Source organism: Mercurialis annua, linkage group LG4 (assembly GCF_937616625.2).
Source record: "Mercurialis annua linkage group LG4, ddMerAnnu1.2, whole genome shotgun sequence".
NCBI lineage: Eukaryota > Viridiplantae > Streptophyta > Magnoliopsida > Malpighiales > Euphorbiaceae > Mercurialis > Mercurialis annua.
The window spans coordinates 39267356-39293626 of NC_065573.1; the positions used below are offsets into that span (position 1 = coordinate 39267356).

General features: G+C 32.8%; 4 protein-coding genes across 6 annotated transcripts; 3 read left to right on the forward strand and 1 right to left on the reverse strand.

Moving 5' to 3' along the window:
- Positions 1-22: 22 nt before the first annotated feature.
- LOC126677398 (uncharacterized) lies at positions 23-4859 on the reverse strand. 2 transcript variants are annotated; one of them, XM_050371987.2, is made up of 9 exons: positions 4419-4859; positions 4245-4307; positions 2951-3667; positions 2674-2805; positions 1906-1989; positions 1747-1806; positions 1560-1646; positions 1399-1468; positions 434-573 (listed from the first exon to the last, which is right to left on the reverse strand). In XM_050371987.2, exons 1-8 carry the CDS (start codon positions 4800-4802, stop codon positions 1403-1405), a joined length of 1593 nt encoding a protein of 530 aa, XP_050227944.1. In that variant the 5' UTR covers positions 4803-4859; the 3' UTR covers positions 434-573; positions 1399-1402. The 2 variants fall into 2 exon arrangements, with proteins under 2 accessions (XP_050227943.1, XP_050227944.1); XM_050371986.2 differs by lacking the exon at positions 1399-1468 and having other exon boundaries at positions 23-573; positions 4419-4858.
- Positions 4860-9692: 4833 nt separating this feature from the next.
- LOC126678788 (5-amino-6-(5-phospho-D-ribitylamino)uracil phosphatase, chloroplastic) lies at positions 9693-11517 on the forward strand. Its single transcript, XM_050373692.2, has one exon. The coding sequence runs from the start codon at positions 10137-10139 to the stop codon at positions 11280-11282; it is 1146 nt and encodes a 381-aa protein (XP_050229649.1). The 5' UTR covers positions 9693-10136; the 3' UTR covers positions 11283-11517.
- Positions 11518-13516: 1999 nt separating this feature from the next.
- LOC126677381 (glutamate--cysteine ligase, chloroplastic) lies at positions 13517-18890 on the forward strand. 2 transcript variants are annotated; one of them, XM_050371957.2, is made up of 16 exons: positions 13521-13731; positions 14066-14405; positions 14911-15061; positions 15228-15335; positions 15761-15853; positions 16224-16307; positions 16462-16530; positions 16606-16676; positions 16759-16827; positions 17033-17126; positions 17227-17316; positions 17407-17487; positions 17745-17837; positions 18206-18286; positions 18374-18443; positions 18573-18890. In XM_050371957.2, the coding sequence occupies exons 2-16, from the start codon at positions 14068-14070 to the stop codon at positions 18659-18661; spliced, it is 1581 nt and encodes a 526-aa protein (XP_050227914.1). In that variant the 5' UTR covers positions 13521-13731; positions 14066-14067; the 3' UTR covers positions 18662-18890. The 2 variants fall into 2 exon arrangements, with proteins under 2 accessions (XP_055961415.1, XP_050227914.1); XM_056105440.1 differs by lacking the exons at positions 18374-18443; positions 18573-18890 and having other exon boundaries at positions 13517-13731; positions 18203-18292.
- Positions 18891-22556: 3666 nt separating this feature from the next.
- On the forward strand, positions 22557-25092 carry LOC126677130 (tubulin beta chain-like). The gene is made up of 3 exons (XM_050371600.2): positions 22557-23142; positions 23376-23645; positions 24143-25092. The coding sequence occupies exons 1-3, from the start codon at positions 22749-22751 to the stop codon at positions 24808-24810; spliced, it is 1332 nt and encodes a 443-aa protein (XP_050227557.1). The 5' UTR covers positions 22557-22748; the 3' UTR covers positions 24811-25092.
- The last annotated feature ends 1179 nt before the right edge of the window (positions 25093-26271 follow it).

The following is a 26271-nucleotide window of genomic DNA, read 5'->3' on the forward strand; positions in this document are numbered from 1 at the left end:
GCAAAACTTATCGCAAGCAATATCAAGTAAAGTCGACTCACATTTATTTGGATGTACCACGACTACTTACATTGCTTGCTACTATGAAATTAGAGAAAACTTTAACCATTATCCTAATCCTATTGTGACAGGAAAAAAATCCTATCCCTGCTCATGTATAGATATACAATGCATGACCTGATTAACTGCTAGAAACAAGCTCGGAGTCATCGACTCGGGCAACCTATGTATAAGAAGATGCTAATGCTAGCTGTACACAAATAGAAGTTTTCTCGCAGTACGTATGTTTTACTCCGCGTTCTTTGTAGTTTCAATATTCTCATCAATCCTGGGCTTCGCAAATGGTTTCTGTGAATCAACGACAGGTATGTATGGTTCGCTAGTCTTCTTGATCATATCAGCTGCCTTCTCGTGTTCACGTGGGCTGACCAATTTCTTCTCAACCTCTTCGAATTTGGCAGTTGCCCAGGGCGCGGTGCCTACACTTCTGGCCAAGTTTGGCCCATCTATTGTCAGCATGGATACTGCATCCCTCGAAGCATACCAGGAATTGCCACAGGCAGTACACTCCAGCTGAAATCCAAAAGTCAGATCAGAATTATGATAAATCACATAAACTCACAAGCAACATTCATTTAAATCTGAAATGAACTGTAAGTTGATGTAACAAACCAAAATTGGCAGCTAAAAGTAGGGTTGAGCAAAACTTTATTGATCTATTTCGGTTAAAAGTTTTTGGCTAACTTGATTAGTTCAGTCGGTTCGGTTAATAAATAAATTAGTTTGGCTACAGTTAAGAGTTTAAAAATTCAGTTAGCCAAATTGATATACTATTTGTTCCCATAATTATTCCTTATGTTTTTATCCGTTAAAATGAATTAATCGACTAATTTTGTCGGTTTTATTTTGTACTCCCTCCGTCCCATTTTAGAATCCCATATCCATTTTGGAAATGCCCCATTTTAAAAGTTTCATTTCTACTTTTAGAAAACTTTTACATTGAACTTCTCTTTTTACTCTTTTTTAAATCACCTTAAAAGAAAAAATATGAAAATTCCACTATCATTAATAAGGGTAAAACAAGAAAAAACATAGTAATCAATGCTTTCTTAGTGCTTTCTTAATTTTTGTGTAAAATGAAATGAAACGGAGGGAGTATTTTTAAAATTTTGGATAATTCAATTTCGTTTAATTCATTCGGTTCAGTAAAAGAGATGATATAATTCAATTAATTTGGTTTTGGTTAAATCGGTCTGTTTTTAACCGAACCAATTGTTTGCTAATCCCTAGCTACAACCAATACTACAATGGCATTCAAATCAAATGAAATTGTAGTAACAGATCATTAGCTGCAGTCAAATTACTAGCAATAGCACACCATTCATGCTTCATGCTTACCTTTTCACGACGAACTGTTGATCAACAAAGGCAAACTGCATTTGTTCATGATGAAGCCTAAGCAATGCAACTAACAAATCCTATGGTTATTTCATATGCCAGAAAACTCTGGAGATTATTGGCCATGATATCCAGTCAGTAAGAAGAAAACAGGCAAGAACCTGATAGCGATCTCCATGTCCTGCTTGGATGATGTCCCTCACCCCGACTTTGGACTCATTGCATCTCCGGCAAGGAGCATCCGTCATCTGCTACATAAGCAACAGGTTAGACAATGAGCACAAGCACAAATTAAACCACATGTCAGTGCTACAAATATGTAACAATTAAAGCAAAGACGTAAATGACCTGCATGCCGGCTGACTCATCAGGCTCATTTATTGCTGTCTCCTCAGCTGTCAATCCTTCCTGAAATTGTAATATTTATTCAAATATTGATAACTTATGCCGAACCGGATGACAAGAAAGCATTCTCAAAAATGATGCAGGAGAGATAAAAGACCATACCTTCAATTCATTCGGTGACATATCTAATATTTTGGAAGGTTTCAACTCTCCATTGAGCAAACGCTGTGCCAGTAGTGTGCTATTCTGCAAGAAGGGAAGAGTTTTTAGACATACAACTGAGAATTAAGCTGTCTTCAGCAAAAAAACAGATAGTCATTCAACCTAGCAAATCTAGAATATTCTACACATTGTTCCAATCATTGATAATGCAATTCACTCTTTATTGTATATGGCACTGCTGCAACTGACCCTGCGCCCCTTCCCCTTCCCATAACAATACCACCAAAAAGGCAGAAAACCTGTAGAAGAAGGAAGCACACACATGCACCCCACACCTAATTTAACAGGAGATTTTTCCCAAGTTATCTTCCACAGGAAAAGCTAGGGCGCACGCAATGAAACGAAGTATGCCATCATCCACCAATAAGACTACTGCAGTACTGCACCACGTAATCAACAGTGGTTGAATTTCTCGTCCTTCGTACGTTCTGTCAGCATGACACAGTTTTCCAGCAAAGTAACAAACAACAAAGAAAACTTTGTAATGCTTATAAACTGTCTTTCTAGTCAATTCGGCAAGCTTCAACAGATTAATTCATTACCCCCTCAACATAATTTGTGACTACACACCAATCGAGGAGTCCACCCACTCCAAACCTATCAACTAAAGCATTTCCTCTAAACAGGACGAAAAAAAGAACTAATTAAGCAAACTTAATAAATGACATTCAAAAACAAAATGATGCATGCAAAAGTAAGTAGTCTGACTTTGAGGTTGAATTGCAGGGAGCGCAACTTCTGATTATACTTTTGAAAATCAGAGGAAAGTTCATGCGATGCCTTCTCAAGAGCAGTTACCGCATTAACAGCGTCATCAGGCCAGAGAAAGGTTTTTCCGCTCTGTCATAAAGTAACAACAAATAACATCAGAATGAAAGAACATTCGCAATTCTAAAATTCCAAAATCTAATGTGTCTGAGCGTCAATCATGATACCAAAACCAGCATTCCAACAATAAAAGCAAAACTATGTGAAGTCTGCATACTTTAGGATTATTGACTTCGGATCCATTTCCAGCATCCTGGTTAGTTCCGTCAGAGCCAACTTTCACTTTTCCATCATCAGGGGAGCTGCACATGTATTGAATACATTGAAGAAGCCTCTCCAGCCATTTGTCACGAGGGGTGTCTCCAGTTAGTGCATTAAATTTTTCTAAGATTACAAAGAACTGATTGCTGATACAACTTCCTGGTGTTTCAGCTTTTAAATTATCATGCCTGGAAGATGCCTCTTCTTCCCTTGAAACATCAATTGGAGCAATATTCTTTTTCCTAAGAATTCTCTTAAATTTTGACTGATCTTCTGGTTGTTCAGCAGCATTATCTTCAGTTTCAATGTCAGGAAGGTCTCCTATAAGTGATTGAGTTTTCTGAACAAGAAGATCAATTTCATGCTGTTTATTGTCTTCATAGTCCTTATCAGTTAACTTCCAAAGCTTCCGCTCTACAGTGTCATACACTTTCTGAACAATAAAACCAGGATGCTGTTTACGATTTGGTAGCTGCTTGTGAATAGGAACAAAATGCACCAGGCACTTGTGCATTACAGATTCTGCTGGAACCTCGTCACGATGGAAACTATAAAACAGTTCTCTAGTATCACGTGACTGCCAACTTCCACCACCTTTTCTCTCTGCCTCTTCTGGGCGATAAAACCACTGTCCAGTGACCCTCATACAAGGTTTTTGGGTCTGAGCTATATCCTATCAACAGAATAACAAAATCAGCATACAATGCAAACAACCACTTTAAATAATTCAAAAAAACATACATACTTATTATCATAGAACAATTTTCTTTTTGGATGTCTGAAAAGATATGCACTAATGGCCCCATTTTATCAACTAGCAGGAGGAAAAGGAAAGGGAAATGGATAATGAGCAAAAAATATGGAGCAACATATGAGCTTCTATAATCATGAAACAGCTGAATCCTATTTTAATGTAGACTAGCTTCAATGTATCCACATTGTACGAAAGTTCAAATTTCTAACCAAATAGGAATACGCACTTGGCTTGTTTTTACCCGTTTTACCTTATGTTTGCTCAAATACTCATTTTAAATCTGCAAAACTTATCCTTGACCCATTGTTATAGGCAATGAATTTGACCTAACAAGAAAATAATTGCTACTCACTGTAACAATATATAACCTAAACCAATGATGTCCAAGCAAAACTGTAACCGAAATGGGAAATGTTCCTGGTTGTATCATGCAGGACATTGCAAAGTAAACAAAATTATCAGTGCACATATACAGATAAATTACTGGTCAGGTTACCTTGATAATTGCCACATAAGGTTTTTGCTTCTTATCCTCAGGAACCAAAAGCACAGGATCCTCCTGCATAAAAATCAAATGAATTAATAATATTCATAACAAAAACCTAATTCACTGAAACCCTAATTAACTATCCTAAATCAAAAAAAAATCAAAAAAAAAAACCGAACTTACAAGTTCATATCTATTTCCATCATACTCAAATGCATCATAGTGACTTCTCCGTCCTCGTCCCTTACCGGAAAACCTCACCGGTTCACCAATCGGCTTAGCATCATCTAGCGGCGCCTCCTCCTCCTCCTCTTCTTCCTCCGATGCTTCCTCCTCCTCCTCTTCCGATTCAACTTCTTTCCTTCCTCTCCCTTTCTTCTTGGCGTTCCCTGCTTTAGTTACTTTCTCCTCTTCCTCGTCTTCTTCTTCCTCTTCAAGCTTCATTTTCTTCTTCTTGTTCTTGTTATCTTCCGACCTCGTCGAAGTCGACCGAGTTTTCGGAGGCGGTGGCAACATTTCGTCCTCCTCGTCGCTGGTGGATACCTGCGCGAATCTCCGGTTTCCCATTTTCAGGTTTTTTTTTTGGCTGCGGTTGATTGTTTCTTTATGTTTGCGAAAGTGACGCGCTCAATTACAAAATGTTTAGTAGTGTACTATAATTGATGATGACGTAAAACAATGTGTAAATTCCTGATAATTTTTATTTTATGGGCAAATTCCTGATAATTTAAAAGATACTACTAATGAAAACAATATAATCATAAAAAAAAGTCCTAATAGTTTTTTAGAATGATACTAATATTCTATTGATCATGCTATGTAGCACGGAAACGGAAACAACACGATACAGAAACATGAAAATGGAATTTTTTTTAAATAAAGGACTCGAAATGTGTAAATAATAAAAAATATAGAAATATATTTATAATATTAAAAATTATGAAAATTAATAAAATAAATAAACAATAAATTCAATAAAAAAAGAAATTTTATTGTAGATAAAATAAATAATAAATTTTATGGATAATTGATTCAAAAAGACTATTAGTTGAGAACTTTTTATATTTTTCTATAGTTATATAATTTTTTATATTTATGAAAACGGCCCGAAATGTTTTTTTATGAGTTTTCAAGAATTTTTAAAACGTTTTCGAAATGGGGCACACAACTTCGTCAAAATTTTCGTGCTTCTTAGATTATGCATAAAACTTTAAAGACAATAATATAAAAATGACATTGATGTTGCAAAAATAATTCTAGTAATTTTCACAGCGCGAATATAATTTCAATATTACAATCGAACCGTAAAAATGGCTTTAATATTTTGACAATTGAAATTTAGCCTCCTCTATTACTAACTTGAATTTCAAGTACAATTGGATTTGAGATATTTTATTTTAGTTATAATTACATTCTTCAATTGAATAGTTAAATATGATTTTACTCACGTAGTTATTATTGAATAGTACTACAATATAATTGGATTCACTTAACTAATTACGAAAATTCAAGTAAAATTCCAAAAAAAAATCGATTAAAACCACAAACTATTTTCACAATTTCTTTTTTAAAAAACTAACCTTTCTTTTTTCTCTCAACACTCAACTAATTACGGAAATTCAATTAAAAAACCAAAAAGAAAATTGATTAAAAACGCAAACTATTTTCATAATTTTTAAAAAAAAACTAACTTTTCTTTTTTCTCTCAAAATTCCTAGCCGCCTAAAGCTTTTTATTTTGTTTTTTCTCTGATAACTGTCAATGGTTTAAGTTTGCCGTTGACGGTAATTATCCCTTTGTTTATGCTATTTTAATTTCATAAAATATACTCCTTCCGTCCCAAATTGATAAGCAATTTAGGACAAACATAAATATTAAAAAATTTAGTAAATCTATGTAAAATGGGTAATTCCATAAAAACATACTACACTTATCCTTATTTAATGTAGTGTTGAATTTCCCTCTTAGTGATGTTTGCTCTCTTTTTAATGTAATATAATATAACCAATGAGGATATCTACGTCATTTTATCATTTAAGCAATAAATGATTGTCTATAATTTGGGACCAAAAAAGATAAAATAGTGGCTATCACTTTTAAACGGATGGAGTAATAAATAGCCAATTCCTTTTTTTATGAATTACAATCTATCAACGAAACGACGAATATAGATTGAAGATATTTTAACAACAACAAAAAATCGTTTATGAGTTATATTAGTTTAATTTATTTTTTATTATTTGTCTTATTTTGAAACTTTTTTCATGTCCTTTATTTATAAAAGGTTTGTTGTCCATTTTTAATGAAGGGGCTATGAGGTGGTGGCTGAATCGGGTGCTTTGGAGAAAATTGATCGAAGAATGCACTTAATTGGCGAAACAATTAATAATTTATTTTTTATTTTCGTCAGTAAGATCTATGAATCAGACAACATATTATCTGTTTCATGTCGGGTCATCATGTTTAGCTTTTGAATTATTCCGTATTTTTTATAAAAATAACTGTTTCATATTTAATTTAATGAGATTTAAGGAATTTAAAAAAAAAAATACGGCGGTGGATATCGTAGATGGTGGCACTTTTTGATGGATGCGGCAGTCACCGATCAGAATGGAGCGGTTTCCGATGGAAATGGAAGAGCGACTTGATCCGGTTTTATATAATTTCGGTGGATGATATCACTACTCTATTTGGATGTTTTTGATATGATTCGTGATGTTGTGGGACTGTTTGACCAAAAGCCTCTAAATAATTTTTCGATATTTCATGATAAATTTAGAGGGTGAAATAATCCTGTGTTCATAAAATTAAACTTGATTTATTCATAGTACTTAGCCATATTTGGAATATAAAAGATCTAACTATAATTGATAAGAGCGAAAATCTATTAAAAATATTAATTGGAGACACGTAAATTCGTTTAGTTTGAATAAACACGTAATATCAACATTGATTTTACCAACGAGTTCTATCTTAAATTGTATAAGCGCTAGGCAGCAAACTGCTAGGTCGTGGGTTCGATTCCTCCCACAAGCGCTCTCCCTCTCCAATTATAAAAAAAAAAACATTGATTTTAATAAGAAAAACATACAAATAATTTGAGATTTCTGGATAAAAAAATGTGATTGAATTTCTAACTTTCTAATGAATATTAATCTATTTTTATATGATGAAAAATTATTTAAAGTCAATTCAATTCAGAAAAATTATTTAAAGTATTTTTTTTAATGAAAAATAGAATTAATGATATTGGCCAGCAACGGTGAAAAAGGTTGACATAGAGAGGGATTGAATTGAAGCTTATCTGGTGGCCTATACTGCTAGTTCGTAGGAATTTCGTCGAACAGTTGACAGGCAAAACTGGGGATCTCGCAACTCCCGTCACACTAAGTCCCTTAATTTGCAAGAAACGACGTCGTCTTGATTGGACGATAGCAATTAAATGGAGTCCTTTTGTTTTTAATTCAAAGGATAACAAATAGTCTATTTACACAGAATTCAAAATGGTTTTGAATTTGGGCAATTTTATTCGCTTTACACATAATCTCACCAAACTTGATTAAAATTCTTCTAAGGTCTGTTCCCTTTTTTTATTAATTTACTTTAATAAAATCTTCCAATTTAGAGAAAATAAAGTCACCCACTAAATTATTTTATAAACCTTGGCGTTTGGAAGAAATTCTTAGTTAGACCCAGTCCAACACGTCATTCGTGAAATAAACCTATCATATTATGACATGTCATTTAAAAGTGTAAAAAAGTAGTAATAGACAAAATTATAATGACGTTATTATTTTAATGATGTGTTATAATGTGATAAACTAGCTCACAGGTGATATTGTAGAATAAATCTATCTAAAAATCTCCCTGGCATTGATACTAAATTGTTAATTTTAAAAATAAAATTTCGTGAGTCAACTCTAGCGATTATATAAACCTCACATTATTCTCCATGTAATAAAATTGTGAAGAAAGAAATGCATCCGAAAATTCATCTTGTGTTCATTACTAATATTTATTTTTATCTATTATATTTAATTAGTTAATGTACGTCTAAGCCATTAGACACAAATTAAATTGATTGAACATAATACTATAAGATTAGGTTCTTACCATATACTATATACCTTATCCGTATCTTATTTATATTGTTTCCACCGTCAATCTTTTACCATTCAATTGCTATTATTTTTTGTTAGAAGCAATGTATATTAATTTGTTTTTACTGTGTTTATCAATTCAATTGGCAATATATCTTCTTTTTAAAATGCTTGCATCTTCAAGTACGAGACTTGTACGTTATGACAAATTCGAGAACCAGGAAGTTGCTTCCGATTGGAGTTTAAAATGTATTTCTTTCTTGTTGATAACAGGTTTGGCAACTGAATCAAACCAAATAATCTAATCGATTCGATAATTCAATTTGATTTAATTTGGACTTAAAAAAGCAAATTTTTTTTATTGAAAATTCAACTAAATCACTTTGGTTAGGTTTGATTCAAACTAAATGCACCCTAAACAGCAATTTTGCTTTTTGAACTAATCCTAAGATTAATTAGTAGTTGATATTGATATAGCTTGAATTTTTTTTTTTGGTCGTGTTAAATAATCTTCCTTCATAGGAAACGGATAAAATAAGATATATTGTATATTGTAGAGAAAAAAAAAGATAGAAATTAGAACTCATATTACTCTAAATACTTTAATGATACAAGAAATTAATTTAATAATATTATTATACTTAATAAATGTGATTAGCTTTAGTAAATCAAATTATGCTTCATTAAAAAAGAAATACCTCATAATAGTTTTATAATTTTATATAGATATATATCTTAAAAAACACTCATCTTTTAACCCATTTCAATTTTAATTTGACTTTTGTCAAATTGTTAGTTTTGTCTAATTTTTCACTTTCAATTGTACTAAATTTTATAAATTGAACTCTTTTTACTCGAAATAAATTTAAAAAACTCTTATTAATGATTTATTTGAATTTTTTTTCAAGTGTAAAAGAGATCAATTTTGTATTTGTGGGAATACTGAAATGTGAATTTTTGAATAAAATTAGCGAAATTTATAAGATCTGAATATAATTGAAGAGGCTAGAGGTGAATATTTTTAAGACATTTTTACCTTTAAGTTTTATCTATGGTGTTCTTTAAATCAATTATTTTATAATTTTCACGAATTCCATCAATCCACGTCTAATAAAAGTAAAATTAATTGATAAAAATCCTACGGAAAATATGAATTACAAACAAAAAATAAAAAACTGTCACATTTTTATTTGACCTTTCCCCCAATTCATTTAAATCATGGAAAACGCCAGTAATTGGGTCGGAATATTCATTCCAAACCGACGCGTGTATACTCAATCGGTCACTTTCACCGGAATAACCGGTCACCTGGTAGAGCCTTAAAACGACTCTGCTATTATAAGCCACAAAAACAAAATAAATAGAACTGGGCGTTCCTTTTCTTCAACAATAAATAAAAAAAAATCACAGATAATTCTCTTTATAGCCCCAGAAGACTCTAGTTTTTACCCTCCCAAACCCAGGTTCTTTCAATTTCTTATTTAATTTTCTCATTCTGTATATACAATCATACTAGTTTTATCTGTATAATTCGCAGGATGTACTGTTAATTTTAGCGTTTTTTATTTGGTGGGTTATGTTGTATATAATATTCTAATTCATGGGTTTGGTTTTTTAGCTGTTTATATTAATTCGAGTGCTTTAGTTTTATGCTTAGTTTGCCTTGAAAGGGAATTAAATTATTCTTGGTGGTTTCTTGTTGATCGTTAGTTAGGTAGTCCGTGTTAGGGATTGAATTAGGGAAATTTGGGGGTATAAACTTATAATTAGATTGCTTTTGAGGTTTAATTACGTAGCGATTATGGCGGATTCAGTTGCAGCAGCAACGTCTCTTGCTGCGTATAGACCTTTGTGTAGGGGGTTTTCGATTAAGGATGTTTCTTGCAAAAGGAAACCTTTGAGTAATTGTCGTGTATTGGGTACGGATTTTACGGGCAGAAAGATTGTTTCTTTATCGCATAGGTCGTTGGGGTTAAAACTCGATAAGTTAGTGAACACGTCGATTAAGGCTCTCGCGATGGAGTTAACGAAAGAGACTTATTCATTTAGAGAGGAGGAGAAATTACCTCGAACTTGGAGTTTTCAGGGTGATACTAGTGTTGATAGAAAACCTGGCTTGTGGCCACCGGAAAATAGAGCGGATAATCCATCATTGCATAACCCCTTGCTTCGACAAGAAAGGATGGGTTGTGGTTGGTTGGGTGCTATATTTGAGTGGGAGGGGGTCATTGTTGAGGATAGTCCTGACCTTGAGAAGCAAGCATGGCTTGCTCTTTCTCAAGAAGAAGGGAAATCGCCTCCTCCGGCTTTTCTTTTAAAACGAATAGAAGGGATGAAGAATGAGCAAGCCATGTCTGAAGCTCTGTGTTGGTCTAGAGACCCTGCAGAATTGCGAAGAATGGCTGCTAGGAAGGAAGAAATTTACCAAGCTTTGCAAGGTGGGATATATAGATTACGATCTGGCTCGAAAGAATTTGTGAATATTTTGATGCATTACAAAATCCCAATGGCATTGATATCCACACGTCCAAGGAAGTCTCTAGAGAGGGCAATCGGGAGCATCGGGATTGAAGGATATTTCACCGCTATTGTCGCAGCAGAAGATGTTCATAGGGGGAAACCCGATCCGGAGATGTTTATTTACGCTGCACAGCTTCTACAATTTATTCCAGAGCGTTGTATTGTTTTCGGAAACTCTAACCAGACTGTAGAGGCTGCTCATGATGTTCGGATGAAATGCGTGGCTGTTGCTAGCAAGCATCCGGTTTACGAGCTCAGTGCTGCAGACATGGTGGTAAGACACCTCGATGAGCTTTCAATAGTCGATCTGAAAAACCTTGCTGATATTGATTCGCCAGAGTTCGGATATCCCGAGCCAGAGATGGAGCTCGAGGAGGAGGACGAGGATAGATCAACAGCTGTTGGAGTTGATGATATATTCTGGTGACACCCTTTGATTGTACAGTTAGCTTTGTACTTTATTAAATTATTAGTCTTATATTTATATCTTACAACATCATTGCAAACTGTTTAAGACCCCCTTGTATAATAAAGGGGAAACAAATATAAGGTTAAGAAAAAAAAACAGAAAAATATAGAATGGCAGTCTGCATTAGACGACCTTGATATCATATTGTATGTATTCTCTGTATCATATATGTAATCTTCTTTTTCGTTATCTATTTGGTTGTGCATTCTATGTTTTAATTTCATTTTTCACCTTTTAATGTGTAACAGTTAAACTTAATATAATCTGTGTTTATGTCTGAACTGGGCTGGGCCGAGTCCAAGTTATGTCATTCTTGAGCTCTAGTATGCTATACGAGCTCAAGCTCGAGTGTGCTTAAATTTCAAACTTGAACTCCAACTCGAGCATAGGAGCTACTCTATTTGACATCTACCTGTGTTTGAGCTTGAGCTTGCATGGATTAAATTTTTCATGCTCGAGCTCGAACGACATCCGAGGTGCCTTAGTTCGAGCTCTACGCTTGTTTGACTCAAGTTCAATAAAGAATAAAAATTATTACATGTATGTTTTTTTCCACTATAAAATGCAAAATTCAACTAATTAATTTAATTTATGTCCAAATTTGAACAAATAAATAATCAATATAGTAAGAAATAAATAATTCTTTTAACATGTAAGAGTTTGTTTATGCTCACAAGCTTGTTTAATTGATAGTCGAGTTAGGCTCGAGATTAAACTCGAATAGTTCGAGTTCGATTCCTTTTAGAGTTGATTCTAATAATTTGTGAGTAGTCCAATTTGTTTACATCTCTAATCAAAAGTATATTATTTTCTCATGCTGCTCCAAGCATAAGTTTCTATAGAATTGGTTTGTGTTTTGGGATGTAGTGTAAGCACAAGTCAACATAGAATTTACCAAGTTATAAGCTTTTGTAATGTATGATTTGAATAGTAAAGGGCTGCTGCAATTATTGCTTCCCAAATTCATAGTACTTAACAAATTTCTCATAGCAGAAGACAATTACAAATTGAATTTGTGCTGTCATGCTAAACCCACTAACATAATTTAGGGCCCCTTTGGAATGAATGAATTCCATAAAATTATGTAGAATTCATTTGTAATTCTAATTTTTTGTGTTTGGAATAAATGAACCTATTAAAACAATTCTTGGAATTGAAATTCTGGAATTGGTTTTAGTTATAATTTGAGGAATTGCAAATCCAACTAAAATAGGTGGAATTTGCAAATGAATTCCAAAAATTTAAAAAAATAATTTTATTTGACTATTTTGTCCTTACTTTATAAGGTTATTTTTTTATTTTCTTTCACTTTTTATTTTTATTACTATTTTTTTTCTTTCTATCTTTTCTTTCTAATTTTCATCTCCATCTTTTTTATGTAGTATATTTTTATTTTTAATTTTTAAAAATCATTATTAATTATTTTATACATCTTAATCATAATATTAGTGACTTTAGTATTATTAATTTTAAATATTTATATATATATATATAATATTTAATAAGCTAATATTATTAAAAAAATTAATGATTATTTCTATTTTTAAGATATTTTTAATAAAATGTCTATAAGGTTAATATGGGAATAAGGTTACAAAGAATTCAATTCTAGAATTCATTCCAAACATAAATATATGGAATTCATTTCAATTTTAAATTTTGTATTCTTTCATTCCAAACGGTGTAATTCATTTGTAAATGATTTCCATATAGAATTCATTTGTAAATGAATTCCAATTCACAATTGGAATTATTCCAAAGGGGGCCTTATAGTAATTGAAACATAAAAGTTAAATTAATTGAAAGGTAATTACACGATCACACATTTTCCCCCATTCTTTATATTCATATGTGTTCAACAGAGCAGTGTAGAACACATATTCGATCCCCCGAGTGCAGTCCGTTTAAATAATTGTGTCAAAATTAAAAATCCGATCACGATATATTTATTTAACGGATTAACACAATAAGAATTGTTCAATCCATTACCTATAATTGTGTCATATAGATTATAATTTATACGAAAAAAAGTATAAATACATTTAATATAATAAAATTTAACTACTATTTTTTTTCTGATTTATAGATATTATTTAAATCCAACACAAAAATCAGTGTAATAATTAGGAATTAAGTGGCACGCCACACACACAAAGTGGAAGATAATGATGTGGTGTTCTAGGGACTCCCAAAAAGAAAGATGATGACGTGTAATCAGCCAAGTGAAAGTGGAACATAAAGTAACAGTAGACTGGCAGCCACACTATTTATTCCCACTTCACCTTCATCCTCACTCGCTCTCTATTCTTTCCTATTTTGGTTCTAATTTTGCTGTAAAACGCAAAGCTCGAACTCGCCAGCTTAATCTTATCTCTAAACCCTAAGCTGTTCGCGGTTCAATTATCAGGTAATTTTTACAAATTCCTATTCTATTCTGTTAATTCTTTGAGAATTTTTTAAAGATTTGAAGTTTTTTAAAGGTTTTTTAGGCAACTCAAATAGGGCTCGAAATTATTAATTGTTTGTTTGTTTATTTTCATGTAAATTGTATTCAATTGTGTAAAATTAAAAGATGAAGTGATCCTGATGTATGGTGAAAATATTATCACGTGGCACTGTTACTTATATAAGATTTAAGATTGTTATTGATATTGATATTGCATGCTTGTGGATGGCAGTTAATTAATGGCTTATTATGAGTTGCGAATTTTGATTCGAATGGCGGATATGAATTATTGCAGGCATGAAGCTCATTTCTCAGGCGAGTCCTTCGTGTTCTGTTCCCACTGAAATAACCAGGTGTAGAACAGGGCAGAATGTAGCTTTTGGTTCATTTAATAGCATTGGTGCATCTAAATTAAAGGAGACATTTGTCGGATTCTCTTCATTGTCATGTAATTCTAACAAGATGCCTATGGTATCAAGCTCGGAGTGTTCGTGGGTAAGAAACAGAAGAGGGAATCTAATGACTGTAGCTGCAAGCCCTCCTACTGAAGATGCTGTGATTGCTACAGAACCACTGACTAAAGAGGATCTTGTAGCGTACCTTGCCTCAGGCTGCAAGCCTAAAGAAAATTGGAGGTAAGCACTTTCTGATATAATTTTCACTATTTCGTTAAGCCAGATGACATTTATTTTTCGTTGCTAGTTTCCTCAGATAAAATTATTTTTTGACTTTGTCATCATTAGCTCAATTTGATTGTTCCCTTCTTTATGTTAGTGGCTATAATATTTTGCATGATATAGATTGTTTTGTCCTCTATAAGTTCTATACAATGTTGTTAAGTAGCAATTACAATATAAATAAACTCGACCTTGAACTTGCAAGTATTGAAGTATTTGAAGGTCAATATTCTATCCCATCTGTTCTCCTGTCAGCACACATTTAAATACAATGTCTCGTGCTTTTAGTATCTTTTGTTAGTGACAGACCACTCCACAACAGTCGTAGTGAAGCTGTTGATTACTTAAACCAGCGGGAACTTATCAAATGTGTTATTTTCAACATTGAGAAATTCTGTATTTGGTTTGAGATTCGTTTTCTCAAAATATTATTTACTAGCTTAAAACATGTGGTTCTTCGCAGAATAGGTACAGAACATGAGAAGTTTGGATTTGAACTTGGAACTTTAAATCCTATGAAATATGAGCAAATTGCAGAATTGCTCAACGGTATTGCTGAGAGATTTGACTGGGAAAAAGTAATGGAAGGTGAATACATCATAGGACTTAAGCAGGTAAATAATGGATGCATCTTTTGTTTCTTTGCATTTGTTTCTGTCATGTCAAACTCTCAGTATTCTATTTAAAATAGATATAAGATTATATCTTTGCACTCTAATGAATTTCTGAGTTGCAACAACTACCAGTTAACTGGCAAGAATGTTAATGTGCTTTGATCAGGGGAAGCAAAGCATATCACTAGAGCCAGGAGGTCAGTTTGAGCTTAGCGGTGCCCCACTTGAAACTTTGCATCAAACTTGTGCTGAAGTCAATTCACACCTTTATCAGGTATTATGCCGATACATCATTTGCAAGAACTAGCATGTTCGTTATGGAAAGTCATTACACACCTGATAGTTTAAACCATTTTTCCTGAAATAATGATTGATAAATGTTACCATGCTAATATTTTCCTTGATAACGCGATAAAATATTGGATAATTGCACTATAAAACAACTTTACAGCATATCATATTCTACTGATGTATCAATCTGCTTATGACTTCTGTTTCACGGTTTCTTTCCTATGCCGGGAGATTTTGACCAGATGTCGTGACTCAGTGACATAATTGATTCTGTCATTATTTTTTCTTCTTTTGTGTCATCTTTTATCGCAACGTTGTAGTTACACCTTAAAACGCTTCCTGAGAAGCATTCTCTGTGTGCTTCTGATTTCTCGGTTTTCTATTTTTTTTAATGTTATTGTTTATCAGGTTAAAGCTGTTACAGAAGAAATGGGAATTGGATTTTTAGGAATTGGCTTCCAGCCCAAATGGAAGATCAAAGATATACCTGTTATGCCCAAGGTATATTTGTTGCCAATGCCATCTTTTCCAGCTGTTCAAGTTATGTAATAGACATAAGTTCTTGACTTTAAAAAAAAAAACTAGTAGACACTTGAAATGAATTGTTGATTATTTATAATGGAATAAATCATTGCAACAAATAGAACAAGAAAGTTATGTTTGATGAAATACTGCATGTTTAATCTCCTCCAAGTCAGCTTTCAGTAATCTGATATTCTCTTTCCTGATAATTATCTAGTTTAATTGATGTACCTGTCTTAACCCTATTATACTTTCCTTGTTCCTGTTTAGGCCTTTTAGATAACATACATAAGATGAATTCTGTATTTTCTAAAAGTGTTACTTATATGCTGTCCTGCATTTATCTCAGGGAAGATATGAGATCATGAGGAATTACATGCCTAAAGTGGGCTCGCTAGGACTTGATATGATGTTCAGGACATGCACTGTTCAGGTTTGATAACACATTCTCTCTAATTTAGTTATTGTAAAGCAAGTTTTCTGTTCCTAAAAAAAATATTTAATGCTGAAACTCTTCTTGTTTTTCTAAGAGAAAAATTCTTTTAAACAATGTAAGTAAATTTTGTACGTCAAATTCATTTGTGCAGGTTAATCTGGACTTCAGTTCTGAAGCTGACATGATAAGAAAATTTCGCGCTGGTCTTGCTTTGCAGCCGGTGAGACATCTGCAGATTCTGTTTTAACTTGAGGTCTCTCCATTTTCATTATATCTAACAACTGCTGACAAACAGATAGCAACAGCGCTATTTGCAAATTCACCTTTCACCGAAGGAAAGCCAAATGGTTATCTCAGCATGAGAAGGTTTTTTCACATCATTTCATTGTAGATTTACTCTTTTTTTGTATCTCCCATGGCCTTTTACTTACCTGTTTTCTATAAGCAGCCAAATTTGGACTGATACTGACAACAACCGCACTGGCATGCTGCCTTTTGTTTTTGATGACTCATTCGGGTGAGTTTAATTTATATTTACCTGTAGGGACTTGACGTAGCACTCTCTCTCTGTTTTTATTCTCTGCACATGGTCCATGCCATATGTATGTAAACTTCTGAGATGAAATTGTCTATAAAGTTTAGAAGTCCATTGACAATGTAAACATTTACATGCATGCAGATGCTTTACATGAAAGCATTTTTAATTTACAATTCTTTTACAGGTTTGAGCAGTATGTGGATTACGCCCTTGATGTTCCTATGTATTTTGTATATCGGAAGAAGAAATACATTGACTGCACTGGAATGACTTTCAGGGTTTACATCTCTTGTTATTATTGTTGTAATTCAAAATTCCCTCTGTGAACATGCATTGTGCTTCATTCTGCCCCTGAAATTTGATTTATTTGCTTGTCAGGACTTCCTGGATGGAAAGCTCCCTAGCATTCCTGGTGAATTTCCTACCCTTAATGATTGGGAGAACCACTTGACAACAATTTTTCCTGAGGTCCTCTCATTATGTGAATTTACTTCTTTTTTCTCTCTGAGTATCATGTTTATAGCTTATCTAAACCATTCTGTTATTCTTTTAATTCAGGTGAGACTGAAGAGATACTTGGAGATGAGAGGTGCTGACGGAGGGCCTTGGAGGAGGTTGTGTGCGTTGCCAGCATTTTGGGTAGTTGTCTCTCTAATCTGTGTATCAGCAGTCTGTTTTTGTTTTTTTGTATGGAATTGGGGGTTGCTGTTGAAAATGATGAAAAAAATGCGCCAATTAGCAAGATCATGAAACTTGATAAGCAATCTTCTGGTCAAATATTAGTCTCTCTTTAATGAGCAATCTGGACCATTCTTTCTTTCTGGCTTGAAGAGAGCAAGATATTGCAGCTTGATTTAGACATCATCAACTCATATTGATTTTCTCCTGAATATCAGGTAGGCTTGTTATATGATGAAATCTCACTTCAAAGTGTGCTGGACTTGACAGCTGATTGGACTGCTGGAGAAAGACAGATGTTGAGGAACAAGGTAACTCAAACAAGTAGTTGATTCAGTTTAAATCTTTTTGCAAATAGTCAACTAAAGCATACGGATTCTCTAGGTTATAGAAGGTTTTAAAACCAGCTCTTGTTTGCTACAACAGAGATGGATTTCTACCACATCTATGAAAAGATATATTTCATAGAAACTTGGAGAATTCTACGTTCTGCAGTTTTATTTTCATTTCCGGAATAACTTCTGAAAGTTTGAACTCAATATATATAACCTATTCTTATTAAAAATACTGTTTCGACATTTCTTGTTTAAGTTTTTCCATTTCTGATTTGAGTTTCCGTACTGCATAGCTGAACAGTAATCACACAGCAAAATTCTGATACGGAAATTTTGTTTAGTAGGTTACAAAGACTGGTCTGAAGACACCATTTCGGGATGGATTACTGAGGCATGTCGCCGAAGATGTAGTAAAGCTGGCTAAGGTAACTCAGGCTGCCATTTTTCCTTCATCTTAGAGATGTTTTTAAGTTTATTCTCATGACATATAACATGAGTCTAATTTTCTGTAGGATGGCTTAGAGAGAAGAGGATTCAAGGAAGTTGGGTTCTTGAATGAGGTGGCTGAGGTGGTTCGAACAGGTAACTATTTGAATTCATTATTCTAATGTATTGTCTCATTGTTTTCAATTTAAACAGTGCTAAAATTACTCGACTCGATATGCTTCCGAAATATTGGAAATTCATAAATTGTTGATGATTGCACCTCAGGTGTAACACCAGCGGAAAAGCTTTTGGAGTTGTACAATGGGAAGTGGGGCCAATCTGTAGATCCTGTTTTCGAAGAATTACTCTACTGAGGTGATGTAGATTCTCATGGCGCTAGCGGTTTCTGTCTGTATTGAAGAAGTTTTGGATGCAAAACTTGTTTTAATTTCTTATCAATTCCACCATCCAAGGTTGGTGACATATTATTGCATAGGAATAAGTAATGTAAATCGTTGGCATAAGGAATCTTCTGTAGTTCATTGATTATAACTTACTTTGATCAAGTTGTGCTCGCAACTATTAATTGATTTTGTTAGACAACTGGCGGCATATTGATCTGCCATCGTGGAGCTAATTGTTTATGATACTGTAGCTCGTTGCTACAATAGAAACTTTTTCTTGCGCCAAAATGAAGATTTTCGTGTCACACTTTGGTTATACATCAGTATACGAGACGGAAAGCCGAAAGACTGGAAAAGAGATGAGATTCTTCCGGTAAGATTGTGAAGGCGAAAGAGTGAAATAATGCAGAGTGGTGATGATCGAAGAAGTTAGAAATAGAACGGTGTGTGCTACAATGTATATAGATAATAGAAGTCTATATACATCATTGATATCGAGTCACATGAATCTGAGATAATATTATTATCGACAGGATTTTCTAGTTACTCTTGCGGTGAACTTAATTCTGTCTATGGCTATATTGTTTGTCACATTTGATCTGAACCATGTGGGTGCCAAGGTGTGCCATGTGCTCAGTATTACCCTACCATGTTGTTACCATATCAAGTGGTGGTTTAGCCATCCAATTAGGTTTTGTACGTATCCATCTACAATCTATAAATATATTTATTTTCATGATTCTCCAATTTCAAATTAATTGCATCTACATCTTCTATTGTTCACTATGTACTTTCCAAGAAAAATAATAAAGAGGGAATTGTGTTGATGAGAAATTATTGAGGAGATTGTATAAAATGTTAATTTATTAATTAATATGAATCTGGATGGAATAATATATAGCTGTGTGATTGCTGTAGACTGTAGAGGGAACATCTTAGCATCATATCAAGATCACTTTAGATAGAACTACCTGATTGTTTCATACTGTATAGTAGTAGTTCTTGAATGACTCGAAAGAGATGTTCCAACTGCAAATTTGTTGAATCGTATGTGTTTCTTTGCGGCATTCCCGCATTAATCAAAGTGAAATTGTACGTGGGATTCAATTACAGTTTTAATCTAATTTTTCCGAATAGTAAGGTTTGTCTGTGAGTAAAATGTAAGAATATTAATGTTTTAGTTCCTTTTGATATGAATAAATGAGTAGAGAGTCGTTTTCGATTTTGAAATGAATAAATAAGTCAAAATTTTAGCTATTTTAAAATTTTAATCTATAATTCTCAATATGATTTCAATCGCACTTACCGTTGAGTTTAAGAAATATAGGTCGCATTTATATAAGTGAAATTTCATCTATTTTGTTAATCTTAATATTTGTTAAGTTTAACCGCGTTTACTTCTGGATATTAAAAGTGCGTAAAAAGTAACAATGAATATATTATTAGGATTACTTTAGGGACCAAGATGATCTTTTACTCGTTAACTTGTGATCAAAATTTTAAGTTTTATTTATATGCATCTATACGATAAATTTAAGGATTGGGAGGGGATATTGATCATTGGATTCGGACATCAGTAGCCAATAAGTCTGATGCGTGGGGCCAAAAACAAATACTTGTTTAAGAAGAGACAGGCTCTATCAATAATTGAAGCTTAATTTCCACCTTCTCACTGTTTCACTTAGGTTTTATATCACTAATTTAGGCACCTAATTTGATTTCTATATCATAATTGTAATCTTATTTCTTGATTTATATAGTATAACCGCAATTAATTGCTTCAACATTACTAAGTTACCCCTCCTTTGCATAGTTATCATGCATTTTCTTTGACAGATAAAGCATACTTTGAATTATAAAATTGAAAAAAAAAACATTAGTTTTATCTTTGCCAAATTGAGGTACTAAACTTCATAATTAAAAACAAATGCAGAATGTTTATTTCATGCACGAAGCTAGCTGGATTACTAAGAAGCATAAAAATGGAGAATAATTTATTATGTTTTTGAAGAAAAAGAAACATCAAATAGATTTTATTTGCGGCATTGGCATTAACTGTATTAAAGATGAGTGAAAAATCAATTAAACTGAACTAGCCGATTTATTTCGGATTATTTGGTTTAAAGTTTTCAGTTAATTAGGCTAGTTTGGTCGATTTGATTCCGTTAATAAAAAGTTGAGTTCCATTATGATTAAGATTTTAAAATTTTAAATTAATCAAATTAGATGAATATTTTTATTATCTTAGTAATTATTTTTCTATTTTTATTGATTTAACTGGATTAACAACTGACTAATTTGTCAAATTTAGTTTTATTTTTTTCAAGATTTCCATTAATTTGATCATTTTAATTAAAGAGTTTAAATAATTTGGTTACATCAATTTGTTTTCAACCAAATCGGCCATGTGTTCACTCATATACATAACCAATTAAATTTTATCGAATAATAAAAGTATGAATAACTTAAAATAGATTAGAAATTATACTTGTTTTGTAGTTTTAACGCAAATATTTATTTTGACGGATTTTTTTGTTTTTCTAATTTGGAGCATCAAATAGTTTCTTGATAAAAAATTATTGATGTTGATACCGAGACAAAATTATAAAAGAAATTTGTATTAAAATAATAAGAATTCATAATTTATGTTACCGTTAATCCATCAAAATATCAAATTACTAGATAATGTTACATACTGATTTATTTTATAAGTAATAAAAAAAGTAAATACTATGTAACCGATAGTTTGCCATGAGTATATTTTATGAATGCATAATTAAATGTTGGCATAATCACAGAAATATTATATCTTTTTTATTTTTTATTTTTAAAAAATGTTAATTTTGACCCAATCTAGATAAATATATTTCTTTTATAGCCAATTATTTGATTTTTAGATAAGTCATTTTTTTTTCATTTTTTTATTTATGGCCTAAAGTTTACTTTTAGTCTAATATTTTATATAATAGTATCAGTTACTGATGTAGTAGAATTTAATTAAATTTATTCACGAAACGACGTAACCGACAGCTTATACCTCAAAATTATTCACATTTTCTTCATTACTTCCAAACCTGCTTCCAATTAAGCAAATGACAGGAAAAGTAATATACAGACAGAAACCCAAATGAAATCTGAATTGACAGATAAGAAATGAGCAAAAGGTCAATCAAATCCTCACATTTATATCACTGAATCAAAATAGTATTCTTTTTTAATTTTTTTAATCAATTAGATCTCAAAATATTTATGTTGCAAGTCAAATAAATCATTTCAATCAGGAAAATTATGCAATATAACGTTTATTACATTATTCGTACAACAAACCAATGAGATATTTGCAATATTTGCAATATTTAATAATAAAAAAATAAAAAATAATTAAATATTCTACTATTGCAAATGTTCATTGTCTTATTGTAAAAATGACATGGTACAATCGTTGTGTCGGATAAACACTCTTTTAATCAATTAGATCTAAAATTTGTGTCTCGATATCAATTAACCCCTAATTTATATACCTTATTTTTCTGATAAGTAAATATAGCGTGACTTATTCGACTCCGAGATATTATTAGTTTTGAGATCTAATTAACTAAAAATATTAAAAGTGAATTATTTGCTCATGAGACATAAATTTTGAGATTTCATTGATAAAAAGATTAAAAGTGATTTATTTGATCTCGACACACGAGTTTAAGGGCCGGGTTGATTCTTTTTCCGATAAGAAATAATTAATCCATAAAGGCCAATTTGGTAATTTGAAGTGCATAACGCCAGAGACAAGGTAGCTAAAATGCATCATCTTCTTGTCTGCATTCATTGAAATCCAGCTCACAAACTCTTGTTGGAGATTGACATCGCCTCTCTTACTAACAATGACACATTATGATAATAAAATTATTCAATTCTCAATTATCAAATCTCAACACAAATTTTCAAAAATATCAAAGTCTCAATCTTTACTCCCACCTACAAAAACCCAACTCAACCATCACTCACTCACCGCCCTTCTCTCTCTAGCTAGCTTCAGACCCACCATCAACCATCTCTAAAAATGAGAGAAATTCTCCATATTCAAGCTGGTCAATGTGGTAACCAAATCGGTGGCAAGTTTTGGGAAGTTGTGTGTGATGAACATGGCATTGATCCGACAGGGAAGTATGTCGGGGACTCGAGAGTTCAGCTTGAGAGAGTTAATGTTTACTATAATGAAGCTAGTGGTGGCCGGTATGTGCCCAGAGCTGTGTTGATGGATCTTGAACCGGGTACTATGGATGCCTTGAGGACTGGGCCTTATGGTCAGATCTTTCGGCCTGATAATTTTGTGTTTGGCCAGAATGGAGCTGGTAATAACTGGGCTAAGGGGCATTATACTGAAGGAGCTGAGTTGATTGATTCTGTTCTCGATGTTGTGAGGAAAGAAGCTGAGAATTGTGATTGCTTGCAGGGTAAGTTATTTCTAATTTACTCGATCCTTGTCATTTCTTCATTCCCAAGCATGAAAATTCAATGTTTTTGATTATATATGTGATGATGATTAGATTTTAAACGAACCCGAGCTAGAGCTGAACATGAACAAACACCTCAAAACTCGGTTCAGCTCGATTACAGTCCTAGTTCTATCATTTCTTCATTTCCAAGTATGAGAATTTGATGTTTCTGATTATGTTATGATGATCAGGTTTCCAAATCTGTCATTCTTTGGGAGGTGGAACCGGTTCAGGAATGGGAACTCTTCTTATATCGAAGATCAGGGAAGAGTATCCAGACAGAATGATGTTAACTTTCTCAGTGTTTCCTTCTCCTAAGGTATCTGATACTGTGGTTGAGCCCTATAATGCAACCTTGTCGGTTCACCAACTTGTTGAGAATGCTGATGAGTGTATGGTGCTTGACAATGAAGCGCTCTATGATATCTGCTTCCGAACTCTCAAGCTCACCAATCCTAGCTGTAAGTTGCTTCCTCAATATTTGTTTTGCTGCAGCTTAGCTACGATCTTCAGATCTAAAGTCGAATAGTTATTTAACATGGTATCGGAAATGTTCATTATTCATAACTTGAATTTACAAAATAACTTCTGGTTAGTTGACAACTTGAAAATGTATTAGTATATTAATTTGCTTCTATAAAAATGATTTAAATCATCAATGGTGAACTGTTGCTGAATATACTAATACCGTTATCTTAGATCTTAGATCTATTGCAATAGTTTTAAATCTGCAACATTTGCTCCCGCTGCAATAGGTTTTCGACTGACTTACTAGTTTTATATATTTGAGAACTTTTACAATGGTTATATACTGTTGCAATAAATTTGAAATTGCTACTAAATTGGCGTTGTCATTGCCGTATTGCATATTATGTAGTAGTGATTCTAGTACTAGTTGTGTATGCCATATAGTCATTTTTTTTTTCATTCTAATGTGAATGTTCTTAAATATGTACAGTTGGAGATCTTAACCATTTGATTTCTACAACAATGAGTGGAGTAACATGTTGCCTTCGCTTCCCTGGTCAACTCAACTCTGATCTTCGAAAGCTAGCCGTAAATCTAATCCCATTTCCGCGTCTCCACTTCTTTATGGTAGGATTCGCACCCCTCACCTCTCGTGGCTCGCAGCAATACAGGGCCCTAACAATCCCTGAGCTCACACAACAAATGTGGGATGCCAAAAACATGATGTGTGCAGCTGACCCTAGGCACGGTAGGTACTTGACTGCTTCAGCTATGTTCCGAGGCAAAATGAGTACTAAAGAAGTGGATGAGCAAATGATCAATGTGCAAAACAAGAACTCATCTTATTTTGTTGAGTGGATTCCTAATAATGTTAAATCAAGTGTATGTGACATACCACCAACAGGACTAGCAATGTCATCGACATTTATGGGAAATTCGACGTCTATTCAAGAAATGTTTAGGCGTGTATCCGAACAATTTACTGTCATGTTTCGGAGAAAGGCGTTTTTGCATTGGTACACTGGTGAAGGTATGGATGAAATGGAATTTACCGAGGCTGAAAGTAATATGAATGATTTGGTATCCGAATACCAACAGTATCAAGACGCTGCTGCGGATCATGACGAGGAGGAGGATGAAGAGGCTGAGGAGAATTGAAATGGAGATTTTGGTGTAATGTTGATCAAATACTATATTATGGTTCCAAGCAAAAGTGTAACTCTTTATTTGCTCTGGCTGAGTTCATATGGTTTTTTCATGTTTATTGTTTGAAAATGGTCAATAAGGAGGTCATGTTTATAATGTCTAGCCCTCAAATGACCTTTATGTTGAACTTTGTGGAATTCTGATTAATTATTTGTAATTTGATTGATTTTTTGTGTGCAAGTTTTGTATTTGTAATCTTGTTGCCAAATAAAATCATATTCTTATCCTGCAAAATCATATCTTAATATTTAGGCAGAATGGATAGGGAACTTGAAATATTTTTAGATCTTATTGTAATTCTAATCAAAACTTTTAATTTCGGTAATTTGAGTCCAACTTTCGAAGTTGACAGCATCTTTTTATCAATTTTAAAAATTATTTTGATTAGATTTGTAAGAAGACAAAGGTTCAGATATCTTAAATTATTAGACCTAATATGGCACCTGATTTCAGGAAAAAAAATGGGTTTAGAAGAGTTTGTATATGATTTAATATTGAGAGGTTGATTTTAAATCAGGTCGAAAAGCTCTGTCCACATAATAATTGTAATCGAATAAATGGTCAACCCGGTCTCTAAATTTGTGATTTGAATAAAAAAAAAACTCACTCTTAGTCATTTTGATTAATTAAGGATAATACCTTTAATTTTAAGATCAATTATATAATATGATAAGAACCGGAATGGCTCAATTTTTTCGTTAATTGACCTAAGAATAGAAAATATTATTAGTTGATCAAAATTGTCAAGATTGAGTTATTTGATCATGAGTTACAAGTTAGATACTAGATTAATCCTTTGCTCAATTGTAATCATACTAAATAGATTATATGATTATGATTAAGCACACACCTAAACTTTGATAACTTGATCGCTAAAACACTTTAACTTTATAACTCGATAGTTTGTTTTTAGACTAAATTCATTTTGAGGTCTCTAAATTATACTATTTTGGTTTATAAGATCCTTCAACTTTATTTGGCTTCTTTAGGTCCGCAAAATTTTTATTTTTTGGTTCATCGAGTCCTTAAACTTCTATTTGGCTTTCTCAAAGTTCTAAACTTTTATCTTTTGGTTCATTTGGTCCTTAACCAGAGATCCATTTAAGGCCTTAATGAACTAAAAAATAAAAATTTAGACACCCAATGAACCAAAAACGAAAGTTTGGAGACTCGAGAAAGCCAAATAAAAGTTAAGGGACTTGATGAGCCAAAAACCAAAATTTTAGGGACCTAAGAAAGCCATTTAAAAGTTAAGGGACTCAATGAACCAAAACCGTATAGTTTAGGGACCTTAAAATAAGTTTAGCCTTGTTTTTATCACCTTTTGATTTATTACTCTTTCTGGGCGTTCAAATGTTTCTGAAAATAGTAAATTATGGGAAATTTGTTAAAATGAATAGAAAGTTAAAAAAA

What these genes read in the sequence shown, in the direction of transcription:
- LOC126677398 (XM_050371986.2), bottom strand. Translation starts at nt 4,802, where the DNA reads ATGGGAAACCGGAGATTCGCGCAGGTATCCACCAGCGACGAGGAGGAC. An exon ending in CCCTGCAATTCAACCTCAAA is followed by an intron (nt 1,990 to 2,673) that starts GTCAGACTACTT and finishes CCCTTCTTGCAG; the next exon opens with AATAGCACACTACTGGCACA. An exon ending in TGTCACCGAATGAATTGAAG is followed by an intron (nt 1,807 to 1,905) that starts GTATGGTCTTTT and finishes TTACAATTTCAG; the next exon opens with GAAGGATTGACAGCTGAGGA.
- LOC126678788 (XM_050373692.2), top strand. Translation starts at nt 10,137, where the DNA reads ATGGCGGATTCAGTTGCAGCAGCAACGTCTCTTGCTGCGTATAGACCT.
- LOC126677381 (XM_050371957.2), top strand. Translation starts at nt 14,068, where the DNA reads ATGAAGCTCATTTCTCAGGCGAGTCCTTCGTGTTCTGTTCCCACTGAA. An exon ending in ATATACCTGTTATGCCCAAG is followed by an intron (nt 15,854 to 16,223) that starts GTATATTTGTTG and finishes CATTTATCTCAG; the next exon opens with GGAAGATATGAGATCATGAG. An exon ending in GTTTTTGATGACTCATTCGG is followed by an intron (nt 16,828 to 17,032) that starts GTGAGTTTAATT and finishes ATTCTTTTACAG; the next exon opens with GTTTGAGCAGTATGTGGATT.
- LOC126677130 (XM_050371600.2), top strand. Translation starts at nt 22,749, where the DNA reads ATGAGAGAAATTCTCCATATTCAAGCTGGTCAATGTGGTAACCAAATC. An exon ending in GAATTGTGATTGCTTGCAGG is followed by an intron (nt 23,143 to 23,375) that starts GTAAGTTATTTC and finishes TATGATGATCAG; the next exon opens with GTTTCCAAATCTGTCATTCT. An exon ending in CAAGCTCACCAATCCTAGCT is followed by an intron (nt 23,646 to 24,142) that starts GTAAGTTGCTTC and finishes AAATATGTACAG; the next exon opens with TTGGAGATCTTAACCATTTG.